The sequence below is a fragment of the Aptenodytes patagonicus genome, chromosome 5 (assembly GCF_965638725.1).
Source record: "Aptenodytes patagonicus chromosome 5, bAptPat1.pri.cur, whole genome shotgun sequence".
NCBI classification, from domain to species: domain Eukaryota; kingdom Metazoa; phylum Chordata; class Aves; order Sphenisciformes; family Spheniscidae; genus Aptenodytes; species Aptenodytes patagonicus.
In genome coordinates, this window is record NC_134953.1 from 66,692,450 (window position 1) to 66,720,095 (window position 27,646).

The 27,646-nt window shown below is 57.7% G+C and overlaps 1 protein-coding gene and 2 long non-coding RNA genes across 3 annotated transcripts; 2 read left to right on the plus strand and 1 right to left on the minus strand.

Moving 5' to 3' along the window:
- On the minus strand, positions 1-18,752 carry FOXD2 (forkhead box D2). Its single transcript, XM_076340250.1, is given in 4 exon segments — positions 1-1,308; positions 17,223-17,842; positions 17,844-17,893; positions 17,896-18,752. Coding segments are annotated over 3 exon segments (1,335 nt in total). The 5' UTR covers positions 18,686-18,752; the 3' UTR covers positions 1-1,308; positions 17,223-17,347.
- LOC143161334 (uncharacterized) lies at positions 17,648-26,253 on the plus strand. The gene is made up of 4 exons (XR_012995513.1): positions 17,648-17,805; positions 23,508-23,623; positions 24,871-25,016; positions 25,839-26,253. It is a non-coding gene; the product is annotated as an uncharacterized LOC143161334 (long non-coding RNA).
- On the plus strand, positions 20,477-21,318 carry LOC143161333 (uncharacterized). Its single transcript, XR_012995512.1, has 3 exons — positions 20,477-20,580; positions 20,702-20,912; positions 21,126-21,318. It is a non-coding gene; the product is annotated as an uncharacterized LOC143161333 (long non-coding RNA).
- Positions 26,254-27,646: the final 1,393 nt, after the last annotated feature.

Sequence of the window (27,646 nt, forward strand, 5' to 3'; positions counted from 1 at the left end):
TTCTTTTCTTTTCTTTTCTTTTCTTTTTTCTTTTCTTTTCTTCTCTTCTCTCTTCTTTTCTCTTCTCTTTTCTTCTCTTTTTTTCTTTTCTTCTCTTTTCTTCTCTTCTCTTTTCCCTTCTCTTCTCTTTTCCAAGGCGCAGCCAAATATGTCACAGCTCCGTCTTTCACTGAGATGAGTCCCAGCTGCCAAAATACACTGGAAGAGGTCTGCTCGCCTGTAAGCCTGATGCTATGTGACCTCAGGCAGCGCGGAGGAGTGCTCAGGGCACTGGGGAGAAGGAATTGCTTGGCTCAGTCACCAGCAATGAAGGTGGGCAGGTGATCTTTTTTTATCCATGCCTTTGTTTCCCCAGGTGGATGCAGCAGACCAAAGGTCACTTTATGTCCTTTTTCCCCAGACCCACCATCACCTGGATGACCCTGGAAATAAGTTGTGGGAGCAATCTTTGGACATTGCTTGGGGTGTCCCCAGTCATAGCAATAGCAAATCCTCACCCTGTCCTTATACAGGTGAGACCGATTCAACAGCAGTACTGATACACCATGAAGAGGTGAGACCTCCCATCCAGGCCTGCTCATATGGGAAGAGTCCAAGGGGCTTGGGAGGCCCAGAACCTGCTGTCTAAGCTGGCACTGTCTCTGAAGCTTGTGCCCAACAATCTGGCTTACAAGGCAGGTACAACAGGGCCTGAATAGGCCCCTGATGCACATAGACATCCACCCAAGGTGCACAGTGATAGGAGAGGCAGTGAACACGAGTTGCAGGAGGGAAAGCTTTGATTAGATATTAGGGGAAAAATTCACCCTGAGGATGGTTAAACACAGGGGACCAGAGAGGTGGGGGAATCTCCATCCTTGGAGACATTCAAAACTTGGCTGGACAAAGCCCTGGGCAACCTGATCTAAGTTGGCTCTGCTTTGAGGGTTGTTGGACCAGAGACTTTCAGAGGTTCCTTCCAGCCTAAATTATCCTGTGACCTACATCCACAGCACTACCCAAGATGCTCCTGCATCATCTAGAGTTAAATAAGCCCATCTGGGCTTCTGCTTCTAAATCAGCAGGATCCTAATTCTCCCTTATGATTTAATCCCTTAATTCATTTGCCATAATCCTGTAGTATGTGGCTGGAGGAAAAGGAAACAACACAGCAAAGCAAGCAGAGAAATGCAACCAGTGCCCCTGAGAATAGTATATTACTCCTCTTCTTTCCTGTTTGCCTTCCTGCCGTTCTGCTTCCATGAAAATTTGTGGGATTTCATCCAAAGCTCCAGTATCTCCTCTCCAGCAGTGGCTGGGGATGGATGCCTAGAAAGAAAATATCAGAAACAGTGAGCACAGAGCAATGCTTTCCCCACTGCAACCTGCCAACCTCTAGCAGCCGAAGCTTCAAGGACATATGAAGCTAAAGGCCACGTCTAAACTCAAGCTCTTAGTAGTTACCAACTGAGAAGCTGCCAGCAGAGTGAGAGCCACAGCAGAGTGAGTTTTATGAGGTGCTATAAGGTATTTCTTCTTCTTCATGTGAAACAGATTGCCCGGTCCTTTCACCGGGCACCTGCCTGTGCCCTCTCCCCGTGGTCCCAGCCCCAGCTTTTGGGATGGAAACTGGAAAGGGACCAGCATTACATGTATATCTGCTTATTGCTGTGAGCATTGTGACTGACCCACAGACGCAGAGCCTGAGCGTTTCATCCCTAGTCTCCCTTTCCTCTTCTTGCCTGTGCCCCTGATCTCACAGTGATCTCGGGAATTCATTAATAAAAGCTGTCTCAGAGGTAAAACACAAGCCCCCTTCCCTTGACAGGCAGCAGTGGGGTGCTTCTCAGCAGCACTGTGACTCAGCCCCAGCCATTGTTCGCCCGGAGAAGTGCCGTGCGCCTTTGCGGTGTGCGTTCAGGTTGAAGAGCCCTTTGTAGACAATTTATCCACCGAGCCAGAACAGGAGCGTTTCACACTTTGCTGTTCCATTGTGCTGCCAGGGGAGAGCTCCCCACATGCACACACGCACATACACACCTGCACACATGCACATACACACCTGCGCACACATGCGGACGCACACCTGCACACACCTGTGCACATGCACATATACACACCTGCACGCACCTGCACGCACCTGCACGCACACATCTGCACACATGCACCTACACACACCTGCACACATATATACACACCTGCACACCTGCACACACACACCTGCACGCACATGAACATACACACCTGCACACACACACCTGTGCACACACATGCACATACACACACACCTGTGCACACATGCACACACACACACCTGCACACATACATGCACGCACACCTGCACACACATGTACACACCTGCACACATGCACATACACACCTGTGCACACCCATGCACATACACGCACACACACCTGCACACACACAGGCACATACACACAAGTGTATGCACAGAGCAGAGCCTGAAGTAGGAATGATTGGAGCAAGCAACCTGCTGCTGTTTTAAAACACTGCACCCTGTGCTGGCAAGGGTTCTTCCCTGGGGGTGCCAAGTACCCTGACCCTGGCTCGGGGTGCTGGGAGGCAGGAGGTGAGCGCTGGGCACATACGGTGCTCACAGGCAATGCCAGGCAGCCAGCCCTGCCAGCTCACACGATCGTGGGGAAGGAATGATGAGGGATGCTCCAGTCAAGGACACGGCCCAACCCCATGTGCATACCCGCAGTTCAGTCGCAGTCGTGTGTGCCGACAAGGCGAGGGGAGCTTTATACCAGACCTTTTCTCCTTCCTTGACCTCCTTGCTTTCCATAGCCCCCGCACTTCTGCTTCCTCCCACGCAGCACCAAGGCATTGATGCTGCCTCAGCAAAGGTCATCCAAAACGCAGTTATCTGAGGAGCTGGATGCATGTGTCCATACCTCCTGTTTCTTCAGAGGCGTGAGTGAGCTGAAGTGCAGCTTTATGGAGGAAAATAAACTACACGCATACCCACCGCTATTGCCCACTAATGAACCACACGGTGACGGTAGGAATCCCTCTCCGTGGCATTTCTGGGTACTTGAAATTCACACAGAATGCAGCGACTTCGAGAGGAGAGCAAGAGGATGACTCTCCTGCCCCCGTGCTGACACACAGGGCTGGCTTAGAAAAGATGTCGGTGGAGTTTGGAAAAGAAGCAGAAATATGTATTTCCCCAATAATCTCAAAACTTCAACAAATGTTTTCCCTCAGTAGGACGTAGCTGAGGAATCTGGGGACCATTTCTGGAGCCAGACTCTCTGAGAGGAGAAAGCGAAAAGCCAGTCCAAGTGCAACAACTTCCAGGACAATAAAGGGATCTGAAGGGGTTCAAGGGTAGGAGGGGTTTTTTTGTCTCTTCAGTGTTGTTTCTTGATTAATAATTTCATGTCAGAACCAGCAAAGCACACCTCCAGATCACGCACAGGATCTTTTTCTCCTTACTTGGGCAACAGAACATATAGGCAGGACAATTGTGCAAACAAAGATGCGTGCCAAACCCACTGCACCAAAGGGAAGAAATAAAAATACCGGTTATTTAAAACACGTGTATTAACAGAGGGGTTCACCTCTCCCCTGCCTTTGTGCTCTGCTGACATCGCGGAGGCAGATGAAAAGCCTTGCTGGAGCATCAGGCTGGCCCCAGCCCCCAGGGGATGGGGGGGCTTTGCTCCACTGGCCCCTGGCCTCCCTGGGCCACCCATTGGCACCCACACCATCACCCACCATCACCCATACTGTCACACGCACCTCTCTGCCCCAGCAAGGTCCTGGGGAGCAGGACACAGGTGCAGGAGGAGCTGGCTGAAATTCCCACCCCTTCCCTGCCAGGGAGAAGTACAGCTTTGATTTAAGTTGGGGGGCAAGGCAAGGTGGGTGCAGTGTCACGATACCTGATGTGGGAATGCTTCTCGCATGGCTGAGCCTCATCTGCACATGGTTTGCAGCATCTCCCAGGTACAGTGACGGATGACAGGCACCAAGGGACAGAATCCAGACGAATCAACTTTGTGCTAGCAAGGCTGTAGCTCTTTCCCCTTCCCATGTCCCTTTCCCCACCCTCCCTCCCTGCCTCCCCTTTTCAAATGCATTCAAAAGATTTCAGCCCAAATGTTCCCAATTTGGGGCTGAACGGCGTTCCCAGCATTTGTTCTTTGTAAGGGGGATGGAGGGATGCAGAATAGCAAAGGGCTGGTGCCACCCAGCCCCTTCCCACAGCCTGGCTTTGCACCAGGAGGCCAAACCCTGAAGAGAGGTCCCCCCAGGTCCTGCCTGGGGGACATCCATTCCCCAAGCAATTACAGCGATGTGATCTCAGTGCTTCAGCATGCCGCGAGGAGGGCGACACAGGGCCCTTGGGGAGATAATGGGAGCCAGAAGGTCTTATCAACTTCTTGGAGGGCAGAGTCAAGCCCTTCAAATGAAAGCCCTTAAGGGAGCAGAGAGGATCTTCCCTCAAGTGTCAGGCACATTTAAGCAGTTTATAAACACTGATGTCCTCCCTCCACCACACTCGGCCTTGCAGCACCGGCTGCGTCCTCAGCCCTGGACCCGGACCTGACAGAGCTGAGCACCTGAGATTGACTTGGCCAGGGGAAGGCAGGATCAGGCCTCAGGTGTGTGTGTGTTTCCAGAGGCATCTTCAGCTGCCGTTGCTTGGGTCAGCCTTCTCAGGTTTGAGCTACACAGGTTTTTTCCCTACACAGACCAAAGAAGGGGTTAAACCAAGCTCACCTTTCCGGGAGCAGGACAAGGCAGTCACTTGGCTGGAAAGGGAGCATGATCCAGCCCCTTTCTCACCCCCTTCCACCCCATTCCTCTCCCCCACCCTGTTTCTCTCCTGCACATCCCACTGCTGAGAGCACTGTCCTGCTGCAGAGCCTCCCCAGGCGCCCCGATGATGAGCTGTGAACCCTAATGACGGGAGAGGGGACAATGGTGTCAGACCCCAGGGCTGACCCCAGCCATGCCGGGGGCTCCCCAGTGCATCCATACTGGGGACCCAACAGACGGGAGGGGGGGGGTCACTAGCCTCGTACCCCCCAGTCCAGAGATAGGGCTCTCTCCAGGTCTCTGCTCCCCATGGCTCCACCACCCAGCCCTTTCCCAGCTGATGCTCTGCTGAGCGGGATCCCCTGGGGACACACGGGGGGATGCAGTCCCCACAGACCTGCTCACCCAGCATGGCCAGGCTAACCCTGTCCATGGCGTGCTGTGGCACACTCAAACCTGCCGAGACCGGCAGAGGATGGGAAAGGGGCTGGGGTGTCCCAGGGTGGCCAGTGAGGCCCCACGGATTAGGGGGGTGAGTTAGATCTGGTCTCACCTTTGCCAGGAACAGGAGGATTTTAGCAGCACACCACCTTCTGCTGGCTGGGCTCACGGCTAGTAAAAGGGTCTGTGTTTAGAAAGAGAGTAAATAGAAAGCTCCTAGGGCTGTTTGTCACACAGATTGGGGAGAGGGGGTAAGCACAGGCATTTTCCTGAGCAGCCCCAATACCTCTGCCCTCCCCTTGGGGCCTCTGGGAAGGAGGTGGGTTTGCTGCTGGTTGCAGTCTGCATCCAGGCTGCAATTGCTGTGCTTTGCTGGAAAGGGAGCAGAGCCCCCTGTCCTGCTCAGCCCTCCCAGGTCCTGCCACCTGTCAAGGGCAGGGGGGTGATGTGGGCAGGAATTAAACCCAGCTGAGCTCTCCCAGCCCTGCTACGAGGTACCTAGCACTGGTGCCACTGGTTTCCAATGGGATCCCAGGTCTGGGTTTCCCCTGGATTCACCTCCTGCTTAAAGTCGGGGGGGCTGCCACAAAAGGCATGCGAGATTTTGGGGGCTGCTGGGTTTATTCCTCCAGTCCTGGGAACGAAAGGAGCATCCCGAGATGGAGACTTGGGTCTCTGCAAGGGCAGTCATATTCCCCGAATTTTGGGGTGGGGTCAGCAGAGACCCCCAAAACTGCACAGGTACTGGTGGTTGGCTAGGCTCCCGGGAGAGCGGCTGGAGGGTGGCAACGGGGAGGGTGTGAGACGGGGGGGAATGGGTTTGCCTGCGATGGACACCGGCCAGCCCGCCCGGCGCCGGTTCCTGCCTCTGCCCCCGGGTTCCTCCTAACGAGGTTTCCAGCTCGGCTGAACCCCCGCGTTGCTTTCAGGACCGCAGCCGTCCGGGGCTGAACGGGGCTGGGGAGGTGGGGATATCGCCGTCCCCGTCCCCCGATTTCGCCTCCCCAGTATTATCGAGGGTTCGGGTTACATCAAACAAACGCGAAAGCGGCGCAAAAGTGGTACAGAAAATATCGTCACTGATTCATGGAAAGACGGGGGGGTGGCTTAAAACCCTGTGCCAATGCTCCCTTTGAAAGGGGGCGGCTCGGGGTTGCTTTCGGCGGTGGTCCCCGCGCCCTGTGCAGGAGTTTGTGATGGAAAGTCTGCAAAAGCCATTAGGACTTTTGTGCTGGGGCACTAGAAAAGCAACGCAGACACCACTCACTTTTCTAAATAAACATTAGTCTTAAAAAGTTTGCACTGCTGACCCCCGCAGCTCTGATTACTTGTAATTCTCTGAACCATATTTTAAGGCTTCAAACTATTTTTTTTGCGGGAGGGGGCGGATTTTGTTCGTTCCTCCCTGCAGCCGTGCCACAGATGTGCCGCCAGTACTGTGTGCTCCGGGGGTGGCGGGCCGGGGCGGGGGGGGGCCTGCCCACCCCCCAGGCAGGTCCTTATTCCCCAGCCCCGCTGCCACAGACCCTCCGCACGTTCGGCTCCCTCCACGTTCCCCCGGAGAAGCTTTTTCTTCCTTTCTTCTTTTTTGGAGGGGTTGGGACCACATTCGCGATCCCGGTGCAGAGATGCTGTTCCGCTCTTAGGGCTCCCCGGGAGGGCAGAGGCGTGCGGGCTGCGGCCCTATCCTCACCAGGCTGTGCCCCCAAACAACCCCGGGACCCCTCCCCAAACCCCCCAAACAGCCACATCTTCGCAGCGCGGCGGAGGCAGCTGCACCGAGGTATCATCAGTATAATTGGAAGGGTCACATGTTAAACCCTCGCTGTTGTTCGCGGTAATGTAGCTGTGTCCTTCGGTTGCACATTTACCGATTTCTCTCAAACCAACCATTGTCACAAGGTTCATTCCAGGAGGAGTAATCCAATGGGTTGCCACGGCAACTATAATGACATTAAAATAGAGGCGGCGGCCGCCGACCCCCCCACTCCCGGGCACAGCCCTTCCCCCCCCTCCCTCCGTGCCTCTCCCTCCTTAAAAACCGGCAGCAGCCCGGCAAAACCCCGCAGCTTTCCCGTCGGGGCAGTCCGGGAAATAACACCGGTACCCCGATGCAAACAAAGGGCGGGGGGGGGAGTTTGGTTTATTTAAACCTTCCCGGGGAAAACGGCCGAGGGAAAACAACCGAAACGCGGCGGGAGCAGCGCGGAGCCGCCCCCCGCTCCCGCGGAACGTGAAATTGACCAATTCTGGTCAGTTTCCAGCCGGGGGGGCGCGGGGAGCGGAGCGCGCTCCCGCCCGCGGGAAAGAGGCGGAGGCGGCCGGGATTTGGGAGCGGGAAGGAGCGAGGGTCGATCCCTGCCCCGAGCGCTCGCCGGGAGCCGGGAAAATGGTACAAACCTGTGGGTTATAAAGCCCCCGCCGAGGCACCTGCGGTTTTGGCGGTGAGACCCTCTCCCTCGGCCCGGCCCCGCGCCGGAAAGCCACTTTTCGCCGCTTGGTTTTCGGGGAAACGTTCGTTTCCGATTGATTTTCCTTTATTATTTCTCATCGGCGCTGCTACGCTGCTTTCCCGCATTTTTATTTTTCCCCTCGAAATTTGGGGCGAGAAAAGATGTTTTAAAAAAGGACCTGTGTTTCCTATTATCACAAGACACCCTTTCCTCTCGATGAATATTTCCCAACTGTTCTGTCCCGGGCGCATAAAAAAACGCGACCGAGGAATACTGTGCAAAAGCAAAAGGAAAATTCTGGGAATATCGACTATAATATCAACTGGATCGGGCGGGGGGCTCTAATATGTGTATTTTCCACATGGGAGAACGTACTGCCCGACTTTCGTCGCCAGCGGCCGATAGCAGAGCTCCGAAATCGGGCTTTCCGGGATTTCAGCGACGCTTTCCCGAATATCTTTCCCGACCTCTGAGCGGGACCGGGAAACGAGCCGTTTCTATCAATTTCTCGCGATTTTTTTTCCACGGGAGCCCGTGGGCTGGAGTTTACCGAGCAAGGACGGAAGGGAAAGACCAGACGGCTCCGCTCAGAGCCGTGATTTCATTTCCTCCACCAAAATGTGCCCGACACCTGCCCTGCGGTTGGGGATAAATCCCCACTCCGGGCAGAACACGGAGCGTGCCCACGGCTGGCAGCGCCAAAAAAAAAGGGGGGTTCGGCCCAACCCCAGCCGGAGCCGCCCGCAGCCCGTTCACACGCGGTTTGCGGCGGCGGAGCGGCTTCCTCCAGCCGGCCCCGACGGCAGAGCTGGCGGCATCGGCACCCGCACCGGGCCGTCCACGCCGAGCATCGGCCCACCGCCCCGAGCCAGACGGGGAGGGGGGGGATCTGGGCACCCCAATCGGAGCGCCGGTCGCCGGCGGGGAAGGGGCCGAGGCGCGCTGCGACAGGGACGGCGGGGCCCGGCGCTCCGGGGATGCAGGGTCTGGGGGGCACCGCTTGGCCCTGGCCTCCCTGAGGGGCTGCACGACCCTCCGGAGCTGCCTCCCTCGTACAAAACCTCTGCAGCTGCCGTGCTGTCCCCGGGGGGGGGAGGCACCCTATTCCTAATGCCACCCACGTCTCAGCAGAGGTGGGAAGAGGGGGGACACGGGCACTCCCCCCGCAGCCTGGCCACAGGTTCCCCACCTCCGGCTGTGGCTGGAAAACGCACTTAGGCTGGGGGGGGGGCACCCGGGGTGGGCGGTTTCGCCAGTTGCGGTTCCCCGAGGGGACCCGAGGGTGCGGCCTCCCCCCAGAAGCCGGGGCGGGGAAAAGTGGCCGGGATGGGGGGGAAGGACCGGCCGGAGCCGCGGGAGAGATGGAGAGGCGGCCGCGGGTGGGTCTCCCCTCCCGCAGGGCTATGGGGGGTCCCGGCCCCCAGCCACAACTCCAGCTCCTTGGGGCAGAGCGCAGTGGGTGTGGGACCCTCCACAGTGCGGCGGGAGGGGAGACCCGGGCCGAAGGGAGGCTGCCGGGGACACAGCCGGGGCTCGCCGCAGCTCCCAGGAGGCCAGAAGTGCCCTTTTCGACGATCTCCTGAGCTCAAGAGCCGTCAGAAACGTCCCTCTGAAGTGGTCCTTTTGGCAGGGGCTTATTGAAAGAGATACACAGAGTAGGAGCATGCCCGAGAGGAGATGGGAGCGTTGTGGGGCAGGGGAGAAAATGAAATTAAAACAGAATTAAAAAGAAGAGGGGAAGAGAGAGAGAAAGGTGGGAAAACGAAATTATCCTCCTTGTGAAACGTGTCGGGCTCCTCCGGAGCAACTGCAGAAGGGAGGCCTTTCCACCAGGGTGGATAAATTTACTCGTGTCCCACATGACTGAGGGTGGGGGACCCGGGGCGGGGGGGGTAAGGGAAAGGTCATGGGACTGGGATTTGGGTTGTAAGTCACAGAGGAGACGTGGATTTCAGTGCTGGGATCCGCGTTAGGTGGCAGCGGCCTCGGGTTTTGCAAGAGAAGTAATTAAATAGGAAAAAGAAAAAAAAAAAAGGGGGGGGGGCGGGGAGAGGAAAGGGCATTTCAGAAATAACCCCAGTAAAATCTCGGGGAGTTAGCGGTGGGAAGGTGCGTTTGAGGGGCACAGATCCAGGAGAGCGTCGCTGGGAGACCCTGCTCGCCTAAGGAAAGGGTTGCCCCCCACATCTCCCCGGGGCCGGCGGTGGGTGCTTGGCCCTGCACCCCGCGCCGGCTCGGAGGGCGCCCTCCCGCCCGGCCCCGGCTCTCGGCCCCGGCTCTCGGCCGAGCCCTGCCCGCTCCTTTTGTTGCCTCTATTTTGCGGCCACGTCTCTCTCCTGGGAAGAGGAGATCACAGGAGCGCTGCAGGCGGGAGGGGGGGGCCAGCACTGCCCCGCCAGCCGCTTCGCATCTCCCTCCCCTCGCCCCCACGCACCCTGCCGGGACCTGCCGCGGAGGGGGAGCCGCGGTCCGAGGCGAGGGGAGTCCGTCTGGCTGGACCCTGGCATTTTTTGGCCCCGTCCCCAGACGGGGGAAGTTTTTCCTTCTCCACTTACTTTGTTTAAATTTAAAGCGACAGCGGCGGCCCCTCCGTCCCCGGCCCGCCGGGGGTCCGGCCCACCGCGGCTGAGCTGCGGCCGGGGGTGCCCCTAGCACGGCCCCGCTCCGACCCGGGTGTAGGGTTTCCTACACCCGGAGTCTTGTCCTGTGTCCCCCCCTCTCCCTCTGCCCAGGGCTGATAGGGGGCGCCATGGGGGGCACCCCAGGTAATCTCGTCCGGGTGGGGGGAAAAATTCCCACGGATTTTGCAGGGAGTCCGGCTGGAATTAAAGGCGATCGTGTGCCCCGCAGACGGCTCTCACTGCTGGGGAGTGACTGGGGGGGGGGAGTGGGGGCTCATTCAGGTTACACGGACTTTCCGAGGACTATCTGCTCGCCTCCGTCGGCAGGGAAAAGCGGAGTATCTGGGAATTTTCGCGAGAGTGAAAGGAATCGCCGGTGTTGGTTTAACCCGTTTCAAAACCCCGGCACTAACGAAAGAAGAATGTAATTTCACTTAAAAGGCGAGTTAAAGCGGGGAAATCGAAATCTGATCGAAACTGACAAGGACGGCCCCGAAAAGCGCTTCTCTGCCGCCCTGTGACATGGAGCCCGACCCTTGATACCCAGAAAGGATGGGGGGGTGGGAGAAACACCACCAAATCGGTAATTAGAAAGATCCCGAGGCACCGACACGAAGCCTCCCCTGTAGGAACCGACACACAAACTCATTATACCCCTTCGGGCTCCCGCCCGACCTCTCAACGGGGAGATTATCTCCCTTGCAGTTTTTCATTCGGGTTTATGAGACCTGCTTTGGCACACGGAGAGATGAACGATTACAATTCACTCCATATCCGTACACCTAATTTATCCGTATCCCAGGGGGAGGGATGCGGGCAGCCAGGGTGGTTAGGAAGCGAGGCATCCCGCTTGCCCGCGGCTGGGAAAGGCCGCCGGGCTCCGGGCTGCTCGGTATCGGCTGCCCAGCGGGGCCGGGCCGGGCGGGCGAGCCGCTTCCCGGGCGGCGGGCGGGCGCATCTCGGTACCGTCCACCCGGAGTTCATTAGCATGTGAATGATGAGGAAGGGTTGGAAACGCGCGATCTGACCTTGCCGCGAGTGGTTTTTTCTCCCGTCCCGGATCGCAGCGTCACCTGTTGCTGCCACGGGCTTGGGGCGCCAAGTTGCATTTTATTTAATAAAAAAATGCGAACTGGTCCCGCACGGGCGCCGGGCCCCGTCCGAGTCCGGGGAGAGCGGGGACAGGCACACGCTCGCCCCTGCAACCCCTCCTGGGCCGGGGATGCCGCCTCCCGCAGGGACCCCCCGGTAAACGCACCGACGGGCCGGTGAAAGGGGCGGTGTACGGGGATGTGCTCCCGGGGCCGCCGTGCTGCCGGCCGGGGTGCTGGGCTCCGGGAAACGCGCCCTGAGCTGCCCCGCAGCCCACCAGGCTCAGGCAGGGGAACCGCTGAGCCCGGCGGGGGGACCGCCGGTGTCTCCCCTGGTTCAAAGGAGGGGAGACCCCCCCGGCTGCGGCCGGGTGAGAGATTCCCGGGAGTGGACAGAGCTGGAAACCTCCTGGAGAGAGCGGGAAAGCGGCCCTCGATGAACCCGAGACGAAACGGGTGAGACTGGAGAGACAGACAGGGAGAGAAAGAGGGAGGAAAAAAGAAAGATGAAAAGAGGGAGAAAGAGAAAAAGAGCAAGAGAGATAAAATGAAAGAGGAAAAGAAAGAAAGAGAGAAAAGGCAAAAGAGAGAGAAAAATAAAAAGGAAAAGAGGGCGGGAGAGAGACGAAGAAAGAGAGAAAATAAAGATGAGAGAGAGAAAGAGAGGAAAAACACAAAAGAGAGACAAAAAAGGGGGGAAGAGGGAGAAAGAGAGGAAACGCAAACTGGAGAGAGATAGGGGAGGGGAGAGAGAAAAATATATTAAAATAAAGAGGGAAAGAGGGAGAAAGGGAACAAATAACAGCTGAATAGAAGAAAGAGAGGAAAAAGAGAAAGAAAAGAACGAGATCGAGAGAAAGAGATCGAAAGAAAGAAAGAAAGAAAGAGAGAGAGAGAGAGAGAGAGAGAGAGAGAAAGAAGAGGGGGGGAGTGAGAAAAGAAAAAGAAAAATTAAAAAAGAGAGGACGAGAAAGAAAAGGCGAGGAAGAGAAGGAGGAAGAAAAGACGAGCCGTGGTCCGGGAGGCGAGAGGAGAGCACGGAGCCTCGGCCCCTCTCCTCGCCTGACAGACAGACAGAGGGGCGAGTGCAGGGCCCTGACCTACCGCGAACATCTCGAGGAGGATTTCAAAAGCACCAACTTAATTTTCAAGGCAATTTTCCTGCGGCTGAGTCGGCTGCGACAGCTCCTCCCGCCCTCCCAGATCGGAAAATGGGATTTTTTTTAAAACCTCGTTTCTCTACTTTCTGTGCCGGGAAAGGAAAGAAACGAAAGGGAGATGGAGAGGGAAAGAAGACGCTGAAGGGCACCTATTTTCCAAAGTTACGAGGCAGGAAAATGTTTTCAGGTCGGGCACTGGGGCACAGGGAGACTGGGCGTTATTATTAAATCCTAAATCCACCGTGAAAACGGGAGTTTTTGCGCAGTCACAGGGAAGGGCCAAGACAGTCCCGGAGGAAGGGTCGAGCTATTGGAAAAGATGCTCTTGATGTCTAAAGATGGTTGCTATAATCCAGGTTGATTTATTTTTGTTCGGGGCTGCGAGGAACTAGAAAGAGAAAACCAAAAAGCTACCGGAGAAAGGAATAAGATCTTGACCTTTCCTAATTCTCCAAATCGGCAGTAATGGAAAGCAGAAGGTGCCAGGGGAGGAGGCAGGGGGCGAGGGCCGAGCGGGCGGTGCAGCTGGGCCGGGGTCCCGCACCCCGCAGCCCGCAGCCGGCGGGTCGGAACCCGGCCGGCGAGTGAAGGGCCGCTCGCTTCCTTCCTCGGGACCCGCTCTGCTTAACACGGGCTTAGTTAAGCGAGAGCAGAGAGAGAAATTATCCCTCCCCGCTGCGGTCCCAACGGGGATATTCCGGGGCAGGATCGTTTTATCCCGCCTCGATAAACCCGAGGAGAAACCCCCGTTTTCCGCCTCGCCCGGGCTGCGCACACACGGAAAACCGCCGCGAAGTAAATACGCAGACAGCATCGCGTTTTTGTTACAACCCCTTCATCTGACATGTAGAAAGGAGAGGAGCGGGGGCACATTAGAAAAAAAAAAAAATGAGCTCCACAGATGTCTGCCCAAGGGCGGAGAGGCAAGGCGGTGAAACCCGCATCCCCCCGGCCCCGCTCGCAAACAGCCGCCGAGCCGAGCCCCGTCGCGAAAGGGAGAAGGGAAAAAAAAAACCCCAAACCTGCGGCAAAGGATCGGGCCCCGCGGCGGGAGAGGGGTCGCCGCCGGCCCGGCTTTGCCCAGGGTTTAACGCTGCCAAAACAACCACGGAAAGCAACACCGAGAACCGGGCGGGTTCGCCTACGGACGAGAGGGAAGGGAAACGCCGGGTCGCCTTTTTGGCCAGGGACTCCCAAGCAGCCACTGCAACAGCTAATTATTTTCCTTTCAGTGCTCGGTTATTGCTGGTGTCCTCCCCGCCTCGCCCCCAGTAAATAAATAAAACCCTCCTTTAGGCAGCGAGGCGTGAAAAATGATCCTCGCTGAACGCTTAAAAATAATGTCCCGTGAAGATCGGGGCTGCGGAGCCGGCCGGCCCCGTAATTAGGAGCCATTATCCATCCTGCCTCGCCGAGGCAAGATTTCGCGTTAACCCCCCGAGCCGAGCCCGGCCAGGGGTTCCCGGCCCCAGAGGAGCCCCCCCGGGCCCTTCCCCGTCGCCGCCCGCCCCGGCGGCTAGGGGGGAGACTGTTCCCGGGGGGTCTCCGCCGATCCCCCCCCCGGGCTCCCCGAGCGACGCAGATGTTTGCAGGCGGCGTGAGTTCGGCCGGGGCACGGAAAGAGCTCGGGTGCTTGAGGGAAATTTAGGGGATGGGAAAAATCTAAAGTTAGAGCCGCTTGGGGATCTTCCCCCCCAAAAAAAAAACCAACGGCGCCGGCGCTCGCAGCCCCCCGCAGGCCCGGGAGAGCCGAGCCCAGCCCGGCCGGCAGCTCCGGCAGCGGGCAGCCCGCCCGGCCCTTCCTGCGGGGGGTACCGCGGCTCCCGGTTAAGGGGGGAAAATCCCCCCGCTCCCAAGTCAGCTCAGCTTCAATCCCGGCCGGCGACCGCGGCTTAAAAACCCGCAATGACTCCGCAAGGCAAAAGAAGGGGAACGGAGCCGGGGAAAGGTGTCCCAGCCCCAGAAACCGCCGAGCCCCCTCCCCTGAGCGTGTGGGGGAAGGGGTCTCTCCGGGGAAACACCGCTTCCCTGCAGAGAGGACCCCCCTCCATCCCTCCAGACCCTGAGACCACCAACTTGGAGAACCCCCTGCACCCAGCGGGGGCTGCAGGGGCGAGACGCACTAGTTCATCCCCACGGGCACCGGCTGCTATTTCTTAGCCGCTCCTGGCATCCCGGCTCATTTTCCTCCCGCACTTCGCAAACAAACAATCCAAAAAAAAATTAAAAATCGCTACTTTATATTAAAATAACCCGCCCCCCCTCTTTCAGACACACAACCACCGCCCAGCCTCGCTGCACATCGCTTTCTTCCCTCGGATCCCGTCTCCTCAAAGCAGGCTCGGTTATTAAAGGAGGCTGAACAAAGATAGCCCCGAGAGCAGCTATCAGCGCATTTTAACTTCATCAAAGACTTCGGGGGAGAGGGAGAGGAGGGGTCTGGCACCTTCTAGTAATGAGCTTGTCAGGAACACCCCTGCCAGAGCAATTGAACAATTTGCACACAAGCAAAAGAAAAGGAGCGGGGAGGGAGGGAGGAAGGGGAAATGCTACAAAAGCCCCTTCAATTTCCAACCATGTGCTTGGCAATCTGGAAAATAGATTCATTGGCCTCCTCTTTTCTCCCATGTCGAGTCTTGTAGCCTCTTTTGTAGGAGCTGGACATGAAAGGGAGACAACCAAGTGCCGGACACGAAGATCGCTTTTCAAAAGCAAATGTGTGTGAAGGCGAGATGTGAGACCGCTCGCTGCGGGGAGGCGGCACGTTCAGGAACAACATCAACAAACTGCGCGGAGGTTCGAGGTGGCACAGACAGGGGCAGAGGAGGGGGGAATAAAAAAGGGAGGGGGGGAAGAGAAAAGAAAGGCTGACACCCCCCCTCCCCCGGCGCACACCGCCCGGCTCCTGCCTGCGCCCCGGCGGGCCCCGCACAAAGCCCCGCTCGCCCGGGGAGCGGCTCCGTCCCCCGCTCCCTGCCTCGTACGTCTCAGTTTTTTTCTTTTTCTCCTTCTCCTTCAGCTGGCTGCACGGGCAGAAAGGCCTCGATTCTTTAGATCAGGGTCCCTGCCAACAAACAAACCAAAGAGCCACGTTTGGTCCCCGAAATAAATAAGGGGGGGGGGGAGGTTTGGAGGAGAAGGGAGCGCTTAAAGATGTTTATTTACTTTGTAAGTTGTTGCAAAATTTAGGCGGAGATCAAGTTTCATTCGGTCATTCAAATGCTGCAGGCCCAAGGGGGACGTGTGTGCGGGGGGGAAACCCTCCAACTTATTTTCTCATGTGTCAACTTTTCCAAACAAAATAAAGGGAGGCGGACGGGGAGAGAAGGGATAACCTTTCTCCCGGCCCCCACCTCCCTCCCCCTGCAAACAGGCAGAGGGGTTTTTTTTGGGGGGGACACCAAAAAACAAACAAATAAAAAATAAAATTAACAAAAAAAAAAATCCGGGGGGTCCTTTCCCTTGCCGGCCCGTGGACCCAAAGTGGGCCCCCCCCGGCGCCCGGCCGGGGAAGGGGCCGGGGGAGGCACCGCCGCTGTGGCAGCCTGCAGCGGTGGGAAGGGAGGCGGCGCGGAGCGGCCCCGCGCAGGCTGCGCGCCCGGCCGCGGAGGGGAGGGCTCAGCCCCGCCGGCTGCGGGCGGCGAAGCTCCGCGACCGGCCGAGTGTCGCCAGCCCGCGGGTGGGAGCCACTCGCTTTCCCGAGGCCCGAGCCGGGCTCTCGGCTCTCAGCGTGACAAAGGACATCGCAAAGAACGATTGGGATTATTTTTTTTTTTAACCAGGTCACAAACATTTATTAATTTACACCAACGGTGGACAAAATTCTGTTGCCTTTTCCACATCAAATTATTCACAGATTCTCTCAATAAAATAGATATGACGGATGCACAACCAGTGAAGAGTTAACTGGACTCCGCTCATTAGCTCCCGAATAATCTATATACAAATAATTACCAATACACCAAAAAACCCACGCACGGAGGGGGTGGGAAAACGGAGGATCAAAAAAAACAGTATGGGAATTCTCCAAACTTCCTGACGGATCGGATTTTCTTTTAAACGTGCATTTGAATGTTTCATTGGGGGGGGTGGGGGGGAAGGAAAAAAATAAACCGCAGTCCTGAGTTTCACCGACTTTTCTTCTTCTTAAAAATAAAGAAACCCTAAACAGTGCCTTTTAAAACCAAACCCGAAAGAAACTAAAAATAAGATCGAGACATTAAAACATTTTCTTTGAGAGCAGGGGAGAGACAGACACACATGGCAAAACCGCCCGGGAGAGAGATTTGCAGGAATGAAAACGGGCTCGCTGCGACCAGGGGCGGCTGCAACTCCCCTGGCCACTTTCCCAGGCGATTTGGGGGACCCCCGCGGAAAACCCGCACCTCTCAAAGGAAACATTTCCCACCCTAAGACCGTTTCTTTCTTAACATCCCCCCCTCACCCCCCGCAAGACGTTGCGTGTTCAACCAGCCCAGGTCCCAGCTTATGTTACGGCCAATTTATAAATATGCTTTGGCGCTTGCGGGACGAAATCGTGTTATTCTTTCCCCCCTCCCGCCATCCCGATTTATTTTTTTTTTTTTTTTTTTCCCGAGCAAAGAGACACAAACAGATCCGGATGCCACAGAGCCTGGAAATAAAGTAAAAATTAAAAAAAAAAAAAAAAAAGGAAATATTTCCTACCTTAAAACACAACAGGAGGAGATGGGGGGGAGGGGGAGAGGGAAGGGGAGCAGTTTCGGAGGAGGGGGGAGAGCTGGGAAGGGGCCGTTTGCTTCGCGACTCTCCCCCCCCCTCCCCAGCACACTTTAAAAATGACAGCTGCTCAGGGTTGTGATTTTACTGGAAAAGTTCTGGGCCGGCTGCAGGAGCGGCTCGTGTGCCAGGCTGACCTGGGGCTGTGCCGGGGCCAAGGCGGGGCTGAGCACGGCCAGGACCTGCGCCGGGGGGCCCGCCTGGCCGGCGGGGTAGGGCGCGGCGGGCGCGGCGCTGGGGTTGGTGCTGGGCGGCGGGGGCACGGCCCCCCCGATGATGTTGTCTATGGAAAAAGAGGGCCGGGAGGGGTGGTTGGTGTTGCCGCCGCTGCCGCCGCCGCCGGCGGGCGTGGGGTCCGGCTTCAGGGTCTGGAGGAGGGCGGCGGGCAGGGCGGTGGGGCTCAGCTGGGGGTGGTAGAAGGACTTCCTGCAGTTCAGCTCGCCGCCCAGGAAGGAGGGCAGCCCCGAGGCGGCGGAGAAGACGGAGGCGGCGGCGGGAGGCGGCGGAGCCGGTAACGGGCAGTGCGGCGCCGGGAAGGGGAAGGCGCCCGCGGCGCCGCCGCCTCCGCCGCCGGGGTGGTGGTGGTGGTGGTGGGGGTAGCCCTGGAGCTGCAGGCCGTAGTTGTAGCCGTAGGGTCCGTAGGCGAAGCCGGGCAGGAAGGCGGCGGGGTCGGCGGCCCCGGCCCGCAGCAGCAGCTCGGGGTGCGGCGGGTGCAGCTGCTGCTGCCGCTTGAAGCGCTTCCTCCGGCGCAGGAAGCTCCCGTTGTCGAACATGTCGGCGGACTCGGGGTCCAGCGTCCAGTAGTTGCCCTTGCCCGGGTTGCCGGGCTCCCGGGGGATCTTGACGAAGCAGTCGTTGAGGGAGAGGTTGTGGCGGATGCTGTTCTGCCAGGCGGGGAACTTCTCCCGGTAGTAGGGGAAGCGCCCGCTGATGAACTCGCAGATCTCGCTCAGCGTCAGCCGCTTCTTGGGGCTCTGCAGGATGGCCATGGTGATGAGGGCGATGTAGGAGTAGGGCGGCTTCACCAGCGGGTTCTTCCCCCCCGCGCCGCCGCCGCCGCCCGCAGGCGCCTTCTCCCCGGGCGCGGCGCCGCGGGCGCACGCCGGCTCCGAGCCGCCGGCGGGGGAGAGCCGCTCCGGGGACCCCCCCATGCGCGCCTTGGCGGCCCCGCTCCGCGGCAGGGCGAGCCCCAGCGGATCGCCGCCGTCCTCCTCCTCGTCCTCCTCCTCCTCGTCCTCCTCCTCCTCCTCGTCCTCGCTGTACTTGCCCCCATCCTGGGGCGGGCCCACCACGTCGATATCCGCGTCCTCCACCTCGGAGAGCGGCTCTTCCTCCGGGGAGCGCTCGGACATGATCCCGCAGCCGCCGCCGCCGCTGCTGCCCAAAGTCATTGTTGTGCGGCCGGGGCGGCCGGGGCCGGGCTCCCCCCCCCACCTAGCGGCGGCTCCCGGGATGGGCCCGGGGCCGTGCCGGAGGGCTGCGGCCGCCGCTGGGACTCCGCGCCCCGGCGCCGCCGCTCCGCGCCCCGCTCGCCGCGCCGCTGCTGGCGGGGCCGCGGCAGGGCTGCGGGGTGGTGGCTGCGGAGGGAGGGGCGGCGGAGGGGGCGCGGGGCGGGGGCGGAGGGACGGGACGCCCGGAGGCTGGGCAGGGAGCTTGGAAGCAGCGATAATAAATAATAGTAATAATGATAATAAAAGGAGAGAGAGAGAGAGAGAGAGAGGAAAAAAGGGGGGGGAAGCGGGGGGTGCGGCGGCTCCTTGGCAGGGCTGGGGGGAGAGAGGGGGAGGGAGGGGCGGGGGAAGAGGGAGGGGGGAGGGCAGAAGTTGGGAAGGCGGCTCCCCCCTCCCCACCCCGCCCGAGCTGGGACCCGGTGGAAACGCTCCCACTCTGCGCCTCCTGCCAGCGCTCCCCAGGCCTTTATACGGCCGCCCCGGCATCACGTGGCGCCCGCCGCAGCCCCCGCGGGGCACGGCGAGGAGCTGCCCGGCCCGGCCCGGGTCCCCGGGGAGCGCGGCCCCCGCCCCCGGCGGGGATGCTTTCGAGGAAAGGCGCTGCCCGCTCCCCCGGCGCTCGGATGCCCCCGGCTACGCTTGGAGCCGGCTGGTGCGGGAGAGGGGGTCGACGCTGGATAAAGCCACCCGCCCTGCCCCAAGCACCCCGCGGAGCTGGAGGCTCGCAGGGCCCATTCCTGCGGGATGCGACGGCCGCCTGCCTCCGCCCGGGGACCGCAGAGGGTCCCTTCTCCCCCCGAGGGCTGCCCACCCACGGGGCTGAGCTGCAGCCCTCCAGCAGCCTCGTCGGCGGGGACCCTCGCTCCGCCAGGGCCGAGCCCTCGCGACCCCCCGAGGGGATGTGTGTGAATTTGGGTATCCCCGCTCCCCTCCTGCGCACGCTCACGTCACCGACACGTCACCGAGCCCGGAGCACCCTGCCTGGAAACCCGCCTTCCCCGAGGGCTCCCACGGGCCCGCACCCGCGGAAGGGATGCTGCCGCCCGGCAGGTGCGGGGCGGAAGGCGAGGAGCAACGCTCAGTCAAGCCTTCTTCCACGCGAGAAATAACCACAGCGAAGGCTGTGCGTGTCCGCGGGGTGCTGGGACGGCTCCCGAGTCCCGCATCCCCGACCGACGGGGCTAGCCCGGCCGGGTACCGCTTTCCGAGGTGGCCCACCCGCAGCCCGGCCAGGCCCCAGGCCCCCTCCGGGACGGAGAATCTCCTCCGGCCTCGGGATCTGCCGTCCGCCGCTCTCCTGCCATCGCTCCCCCCGAGGCACAGCATCCCCCGACGGCTGGCAGGGCGGAGGTGGTGGGCAGCGGACACCCACCTTGCCGCGGGCTGCAGCCGAAGCGGGAGAATTTCCCTGTAACCAGAGGCACCCCAAGGCCCCCCGGAGCCACAGCGGTGTCCCTGCGGGTGGCAGAGCCCCGCTCCCCCGCCTGCGGCCGCCTTTTCCCAGGGCAAGGCCGGGTCGGCCACCCCGGTGCATGGCGGGCGACAGGGCCACGGCTGCAGCCGCCCTCCCCACGCCCCGTGGGTGGCTGTAGCAGCCCGGTGTCCCGGTCTCTGCCGCGGACACACCGAGCCACGCTCGCACGTTTCTTTTTTTTTTTCTCCTTAGAGGCTCTGCAAACACGCAGCCGCTTTCCCGAGGGGGAGGATGCCTGGGGAGGGAGGAAGGGGATGGTTTCCTCCAAGGGGGTGCCAGGGGGAGATCTCTCCCCTCCCAGGGCCGGGTTCAGCAGTGTGAGAATCCGCGGTGATGAATTGCCAGTCGCTGCCGTTAACAGGTGCGAGCATTTGGTGATAAAATCTCCAGCACTAATACCGGGGAGCCGGGCCAAACAGCTGCGCGGCCCCGCTTCCAAATGCCGGTCACAATTACTCAAGCCCTAACGACTCGGTGCACAGGCTCGCCGAGCTCGGGGGGACCCCGAGGAGCGGGCAGGAGCGGACGGCGCTTCGCCCGCACATCTCCAATTGAAGCAGCTATCGCAGAGCCGGAGCCTCTGCGCGGACTCGGTCGCATCCTCCTCCCTCGCCGCCAACGCTGCGATCGGGTATGATTTCTCGACCGGAGGGGAAAACAGATGAATAACCGTGCTGAGAGCTGCTCAGGAAGGTGGGAAGTCTGTCCCGCGGGCGTGTGTCAGGACTGGGAGAGCTTTCCTGAGCTCTTTCACTTTTATACTGTTCCGACGCCGATAACCTGCGTTTGCAACGCATACGCATGCATCTCCCTCTCATATGTGTGTGTGTATATATATTCAGCTGTATATATTTATATTCATATATGTATTTTTCTTATATTTTTCTTTTACATATATATAATTAGCTAACACGGAGAAATGCTTCGGAGACGCCGCATCTTTCCTACCGACTTTGTTTAAACTCTCCGTTCACCAGCCCCGCGGAAAGGCGATGGGAAGAACAAATGGAAGAGAGCGCGGAGGGAAAAGACCCGAGCCGCTTTCCATTTTTATTAAGTAAAATAATAGTTATGCCTCCCCTACATAAACGAAAGTGTCATAAAAAATTCCGAAGCAGCTGCCAGAGATTTCGACCACACACACAACGGGGCGATTGAATTTCCACTTGGTGCATTTCATGGCAGCGAGGAACGGCCGGGAGCTGCGCCTTGTGCCTCTGCAGGGCGGCGAAGGGGAGGGCAGGAGGGGCAGCAAAATGACGCGCTGCGAGCGGCCGAGGGCAGCGGGCACCGCCCGGGGGATGCCCCTCCGCGCCCCTCCGCGCCCCTCCGCGCCCCCGCGGCGCCCGCTCGCAGGGCGGCCGCCTCCCGATCGCCCTGCCCGGAGGCTGGTCCCGCACGGCTCGAATTGAAACAGATGTGGGTGTCTGCTGCCCGGACCCCCCCTCCCGCCCTGCCCCGGCTGCCGGCTCTCCCCCTGCCTGGAAGGGCGGGCAGCGCCGGGCAGCCCGCGGGGGGAGCCCCCGGCAACGGGGGGCTCGGATGGAGCCGTTTGCCGCTGTACTCATGGGCATCGGGACCCCGATGAGCCCGAAAATGGGGGGCGGGGGGGCGAGAAGGGTCGATCCGAGGCGGCTGTTGATGGGATGCGGCCGGTGCCTTGTCCCGCTCCCGCCTGGATCTCCCCCTTCAGCATCGCGCATCCAGAGCCGCCGCAGCTCGAGAAATAGCGTGTCCCGATCAGCCACCATCGACTCTATTCCTGCCTGTTTCAAGGCAAAATACCGTCCCCGTTAAAGTCGGGAACGACCCAAAAGGAAACGACAGCGAGTGAGTCCCGGTCCCTCCATCTGCCAGCGGCTCCTCTTCGCCGAGCCGGTATTAGCCTCGGCTTTGCCACGCAAGGTCGGCTGCAGAAACCAATCAAAACGAGAAAAAGTACCTAAACTACATCCGTCCCGAAAAGATTTAGGAAAGGGAAACCCGGGAGTGAAGCAAACCAGATGGTTGGATCCCAGACACGTATATACACACACATACGCTCCCGGCCGTGCATCCACACACGGAGCGAGGGGTGAGTTTTAATCACCCCTTTAATCTTACCCCGGTTTGCACGCCGGGGTAAGAAACGATGCGTCTCCCGAAAGAGAAACCCTATCGATCTACCCGAAAAGATTGCCTTGTCATCGTCCCACTGTTCCCAGGCGTGCAGGGCTGGGAGGGAAGCATTTTTCCTTGGGCAGATTTTTAATTTTTCTGCTCTCCTCTCTGAAGTATTTCATTACAGCCTCCCTTCCCATCTCCCGTTTTAACCCGACTCTGCTTTACATTTCACGTCAAATTGCGGTATCAAACGTTCGTGGGGCTGAGAGCTGGCGACGTGGGAGGGTCTCCAAAAAGTCTCAACAGTGCGGGAAAAAAAAAAAAAAGAAAAACAGAAGTGGGCATCAGCCGATCAGGATTTTTTTTTTCCTCCTTTAAATTGACTTTCACTGTCTGTCTTGCCTGTCTTTATGAGGCGTTGGGTCGGCGTTTTGATGCCCTGCAGACCTCTTTAGCAGGTGGATCCCTCCGGCCGAGGTTTTCCCCCCCCAGGCTCCCGGTGCCCCCGCCCGGGCAGCTCCGTGGGAGCGGGTCGGAGCCCCTGGAAGCTGCAAAACGGCAACAACGACCAGGCACAATTTTTTTTTTTCCACTGGGAAAAGCTCGTTCCCTGCCTGTCCGCCGAGACCGTTATTTGCCGGGGGGAGGTGTAGGGGAGGGCAGAGAGAACAACCCCGGAGCACCGCGGGGTGCGATCGCTGCTCCCGCCCCGGCACTGGCCATGCCCCTCGCCTAAGGGTCCTGGCCGGAGCATCCGCCGGCGCTGGGGTTTACCGGGGGGCAAAGCCCTGATCCTGCACGGCTGCGCCCGGGGAAGGGCAGCATCGGGCCCTGCAGTGTTTCCGTGCGCTGCCTTGGGCAGTGCGGTGGGTTTAGCTCCAGCCCAGCCGACGTTGCTCCCAGATCCTTCCAGATGATCTGTTGGTTTTGCAATACATAATCGTTCTTGTTTCCTCTGCCGAGCAGCATCTAAATTCGTTTATTCTGATGAGAACCGCATCTACAAGTCCCCCAAGGATCAGTGATGGATTTTTCTGTATTACCTCGTTATCAAGCTTGGCTGACCTCTAACTTCTCTGAAAACATGAGCAAGACAGACCTGCTGCTGCCTGGGCTGCCCCAGGGGGCTCTTTTTCCACTTATGTGATTTCCTTTGATATTATTTCTCTTCTTTCCATATCCAAGGCTCAGACCTTCAGTGCTCCCTGCAGTTCAACCTTTTTTCCAGCCCTGTACTGCCAGCTCCCAGTTTGCAAAGATCAGTTTGCAGCCTGCACACCAAGAGCTCCCAGCGCAGGGAGGTAAGTGGGAATGGTGGTGCTGGATAGTGCGAGATACGTGAAATTCCCGGTTTGGAAACCACTGGAGCCAAGTGCCTATATCCATCCCTGCAGCACCCAGATGTTGGACATCTAGGTTTTGTTCACTTGCATTTTCAAACGGAGGTGTCCCAAAATCCACACCAAAAAAGACCTGGATTTCAAGGGAGGCTTTTCCCAGGCACTCCATGTGCAGGGCTGAACCTCCGTGAACTTCTGGAGAGCAAGTCTCCCTGTCTTTCCTACTCTTCAGACGAGTGGGAAGCTCCTCTCCCCCCATACATACACATTTATTTAGGTGCTGTGATCTGACTTTAGGACCTTGGTTGTGGACTTGCCATTCAAAAACTTTGTCTGCTGCTCTCTATTCATAGCTGATCCCATCCCACATGGATTTGAAGCCCACCAGGCAAGCTCATACGCAGCTTAACACTCAACTGATTAACTCCGGCTTGGTATAAGTTTTTTTTTCATACTGTTCTTCAGCAATCTGACATGAGACGAGAAGGATACACACACACACACACACACACACACATATGACTCAGAGGAACGCAGTGATTTCAAGCCATAAACCACCAGGTGCACTTTCGAGACTCACCAAAGCCAGCTCTCCTGGTTGCCATAAAAAACACATTAGCCAAAGGCCAATGCATGAGGAAGGCAATTATGTGCTGGTACATGGCAACGTGTATAGAACAGCCTGGTAACTGTGCCTACCACACGAGGAAAAATATCCCTGTGAAAACAAGCCTGCTAAGTCACTTCATTCTTCCCTGCATTCCCTGAAAATAAAATAAAGGATTTTTTTTTTTTTTGGGGGGGGGGGATGTGTGGGAGGAAATCAGATTTTCCAAAAGTGGGTGCACCAGTGCAAGAACCTAAATAAGTGGCCAGATTCACAAGGATGTAGAAACTCGTGGTGAGGTTTCTGAGTCCAGGTTTTCCATGTTAGCATCTGAGCATGCCAAATGTGCCCAGGAAATCCCTGCTGCTGAGTTCTCTGCAGTCAGCGGTTTAGCAGCCTGAGTGCCCACCTCACCCACTGAATTCACAAAAGTCCACTTCTGCCAGAAACACCAGCTGAGGACCCTCAGCTTGGGGGCCAGGAGCGATACAGAGAGAGGGCCTTCAAAGGAGGAAGTTATAGAGAAGGTGGAAAATTACTGGAATATAGCTTGATCGGGACAAAAAGTGTTTGACTCCTTTTTATTTTTTTCTGTGTGTAGTAAATGGCTGGGGATAGGAATCTTTGCACCTGGAAGTATCCGGCAATCTCCAGCTGGGGATCAGGTTGGGGTGAATCTGCTGTATCCTTGTAAAAAATCAGCCCTGCACATACATGCTGATATCTACAGATCTGCCTCGCAAACAGGTTCATAGACATATTTTGCCTCTTGACCTCAAATAAGACTATGCTTCAGTCACCTGGAGGCTGTGATGTTGCTACTGCACAGAAATATAGCGCAGGGCTCCTTTTCTCCGTTCCCATCTTGGGAAGGAGCTGAATAAACAGAGGCGAAAAAGTTTTCAACCTAAAGCATGGGGAGGAAGACGAAGTATCTCACCCATGCAGAGAAGCAGAGGCAGAGCCAAACCCCTTAACCCTGTCCCCTTATCTTGTGAAGGACAGCCAGGTAGAAAAAATATCAAACCAGGCATCACTGTAATAGTCTGGGGCTGAATCTGCACAGAAGGGTGAATCTCAGCTCCGTTACCCCACCAGCATATGGCTGTGGATGCCGATTCCTCCACTGCATCTCCACCAGGTCACAGCTTCACCCCACAGCCTGGCTTCAGCACTTCCACACCCCAGCAGCTCCTTCCTTCAGGTCCAGGACCCAAAGCTAATCCCTGCTTTGCACACTGGGACACACAGCCCTGGCACATCCCAGGCTGATTTTGTGGCAGCATCAGTGTGGCTGCAAGGGACAGTTCTCCATCTCTATAAAATAGGTGCTCTGCAGTGCGCAGTAGGTAAAAGGGACACACAAGAAACCCATCCCCAGCATCTCCAGACCAGTGTAACTTCTCCTTCCCCTTTCTTCAAACCACCAGAAGAAACTGTTGCCCCAAGCTGCACGGAGGCAAGAGAGGGAAAGACTGTCAACACATGGATTAAAATTAATCCAGCCACTCTGGGGGTGTTGAAGCTTCACTTACACACACACATCCCCCTTTCTTTCACTTCCTGCAGGTGAGCCTCTGCTTATTCTTGCTGGGAAGAGGAAGAAACGACACTGAGGGCTGCTGAAAGAAAGGCTGATGTTTCACATCTGGCTTTACGTTACTTGGAAAGACCTGATTTCTGCAGGATGGATACTCAGCATCACCCAGCTAACCGGATCCCACCACCACTCATTTTGAAATGCCTTTTTTAATTACCTTTTTCCAGGCTTTTGCATAGTCTAGAAACTGAGCATTAAAATTGTGTTATAAGAAGGCATGAAGCTTTGGGATAAGTTATCTGCTCCCTGAAAATATATCACTGGGGTCCCGCGCGGGGAAGAAGGCTGGTGGGGCTTCCCTCCCAGCGCAGAGATAAGCGTGCCATCTAGAGGAAATCCCCTTTATTGCCAGGACTGGCAGCTGAAAATTATCCAATAAAGCATAATTAACCTCTGGCTTCAGAGAAAAATCCTCCATCCATGCCCTGCTGCTCCAGGCTGCTGCACAGGCACGTTGCGGTGGGCTGGCGATGCGCCGAGGCATCTGGGTGGCTCGGGAAGGTCGCGAGTGCTTGAGGGCTATCCCAGCTCACACTGGCATGCGTTGCCCTGTCCCTTCCCCATAGGCAATGTCAGCTGTCCAGACCCCTGGTATGGGAGTTGGGATGTAAAGGAGGAGAAGGCAATGTGGGTGTTTCCATAGCACATGGTCTCTACCACGTCTGCCTCTCAGAAAGGTAAGGAGGCTGCACATATCGCAGGATAAGAAGGCTGTATATATCGTGTAATGCCCTCCAGTGGCTGCTAGCAGCAGTCCTGGACCTATGGATGCCAGTGCCTGAGCCATAGGCGGGGGCCCAGGTGCACTAATGGAGGCAGTGGCAGGGTCACCTCCTCCACCAGCAGCTCCCACCCTGTGGAGCACAGCCCTGCAGAGCCCCTGGGGGGCTGATACGGGTGTGCAGGGTACAGCCCAGCAGTGGGGATGTGGGTCTGGCCTCCCATGGGGCAGATGCACATGTCCACCTATTTTTTCCTAAGGAAAAATCTCCTTCATGGCTAAATTCCCAGGCTGGACTGCTCTCATACGCTGCTGCTGTCATGGGCACCTTAATCCAAACCTTCAGGCATGGCTGTAGGTCTGCGACATGCGATGTGGGAGCACATGGGACAGCAGGTACCATAGGTCTTGTACCCTCCTGTGGTCAGAGTCAGCCCACCAGAGCCCACAGTATCCATATCCCACACCTTCCACATTTTTTCTTTCTACCACTATCGCTACCAGTGAATAGCACATCTGCAGTCACCAGCACAAGGCTGTTGTCCCACTAATAAAAACAAAGCCTTCCAGCCCTAAAGATCATTGAAAAACAGTGATCTAGGTCCAAGCAGAGGGACAAGTGCTAGTGCTCAGCAGGCAGCTGTCTTGTAAAAACGGGAAGCCTCGCAAAAAAACTTCAGAGATGGAGATAGAGCAGGGAAGATCTCACATGAGAGAAACCTTATTCTGCAGAAAAAGCAGGTGCATGCTTACGTGAAGAATATTTGGAGAAGAGCTGCTATTGCATTGATTTGCTCATATTCTATAGAGGTTTTTTATATTTTCTTCGCTTTTTTTAATGAAGATTATTCCCACTTTTCCCACCATCTCAGAAGCTCCCCAAGATGCTGCTCTCTGGTGCTCCCAAGCAAAGCTCAACCCCAGCAACATCTGCAGCACTTTTTTGCTTTTAGCAGCGATCCTGTTTCCATTTTGCACCTTCCTCACCTTCTCCCCCACACCTGTGGGCTCTCAGGCCTGACTCTTAACCCATGTCTTGGAGATGCTGCTCTCACC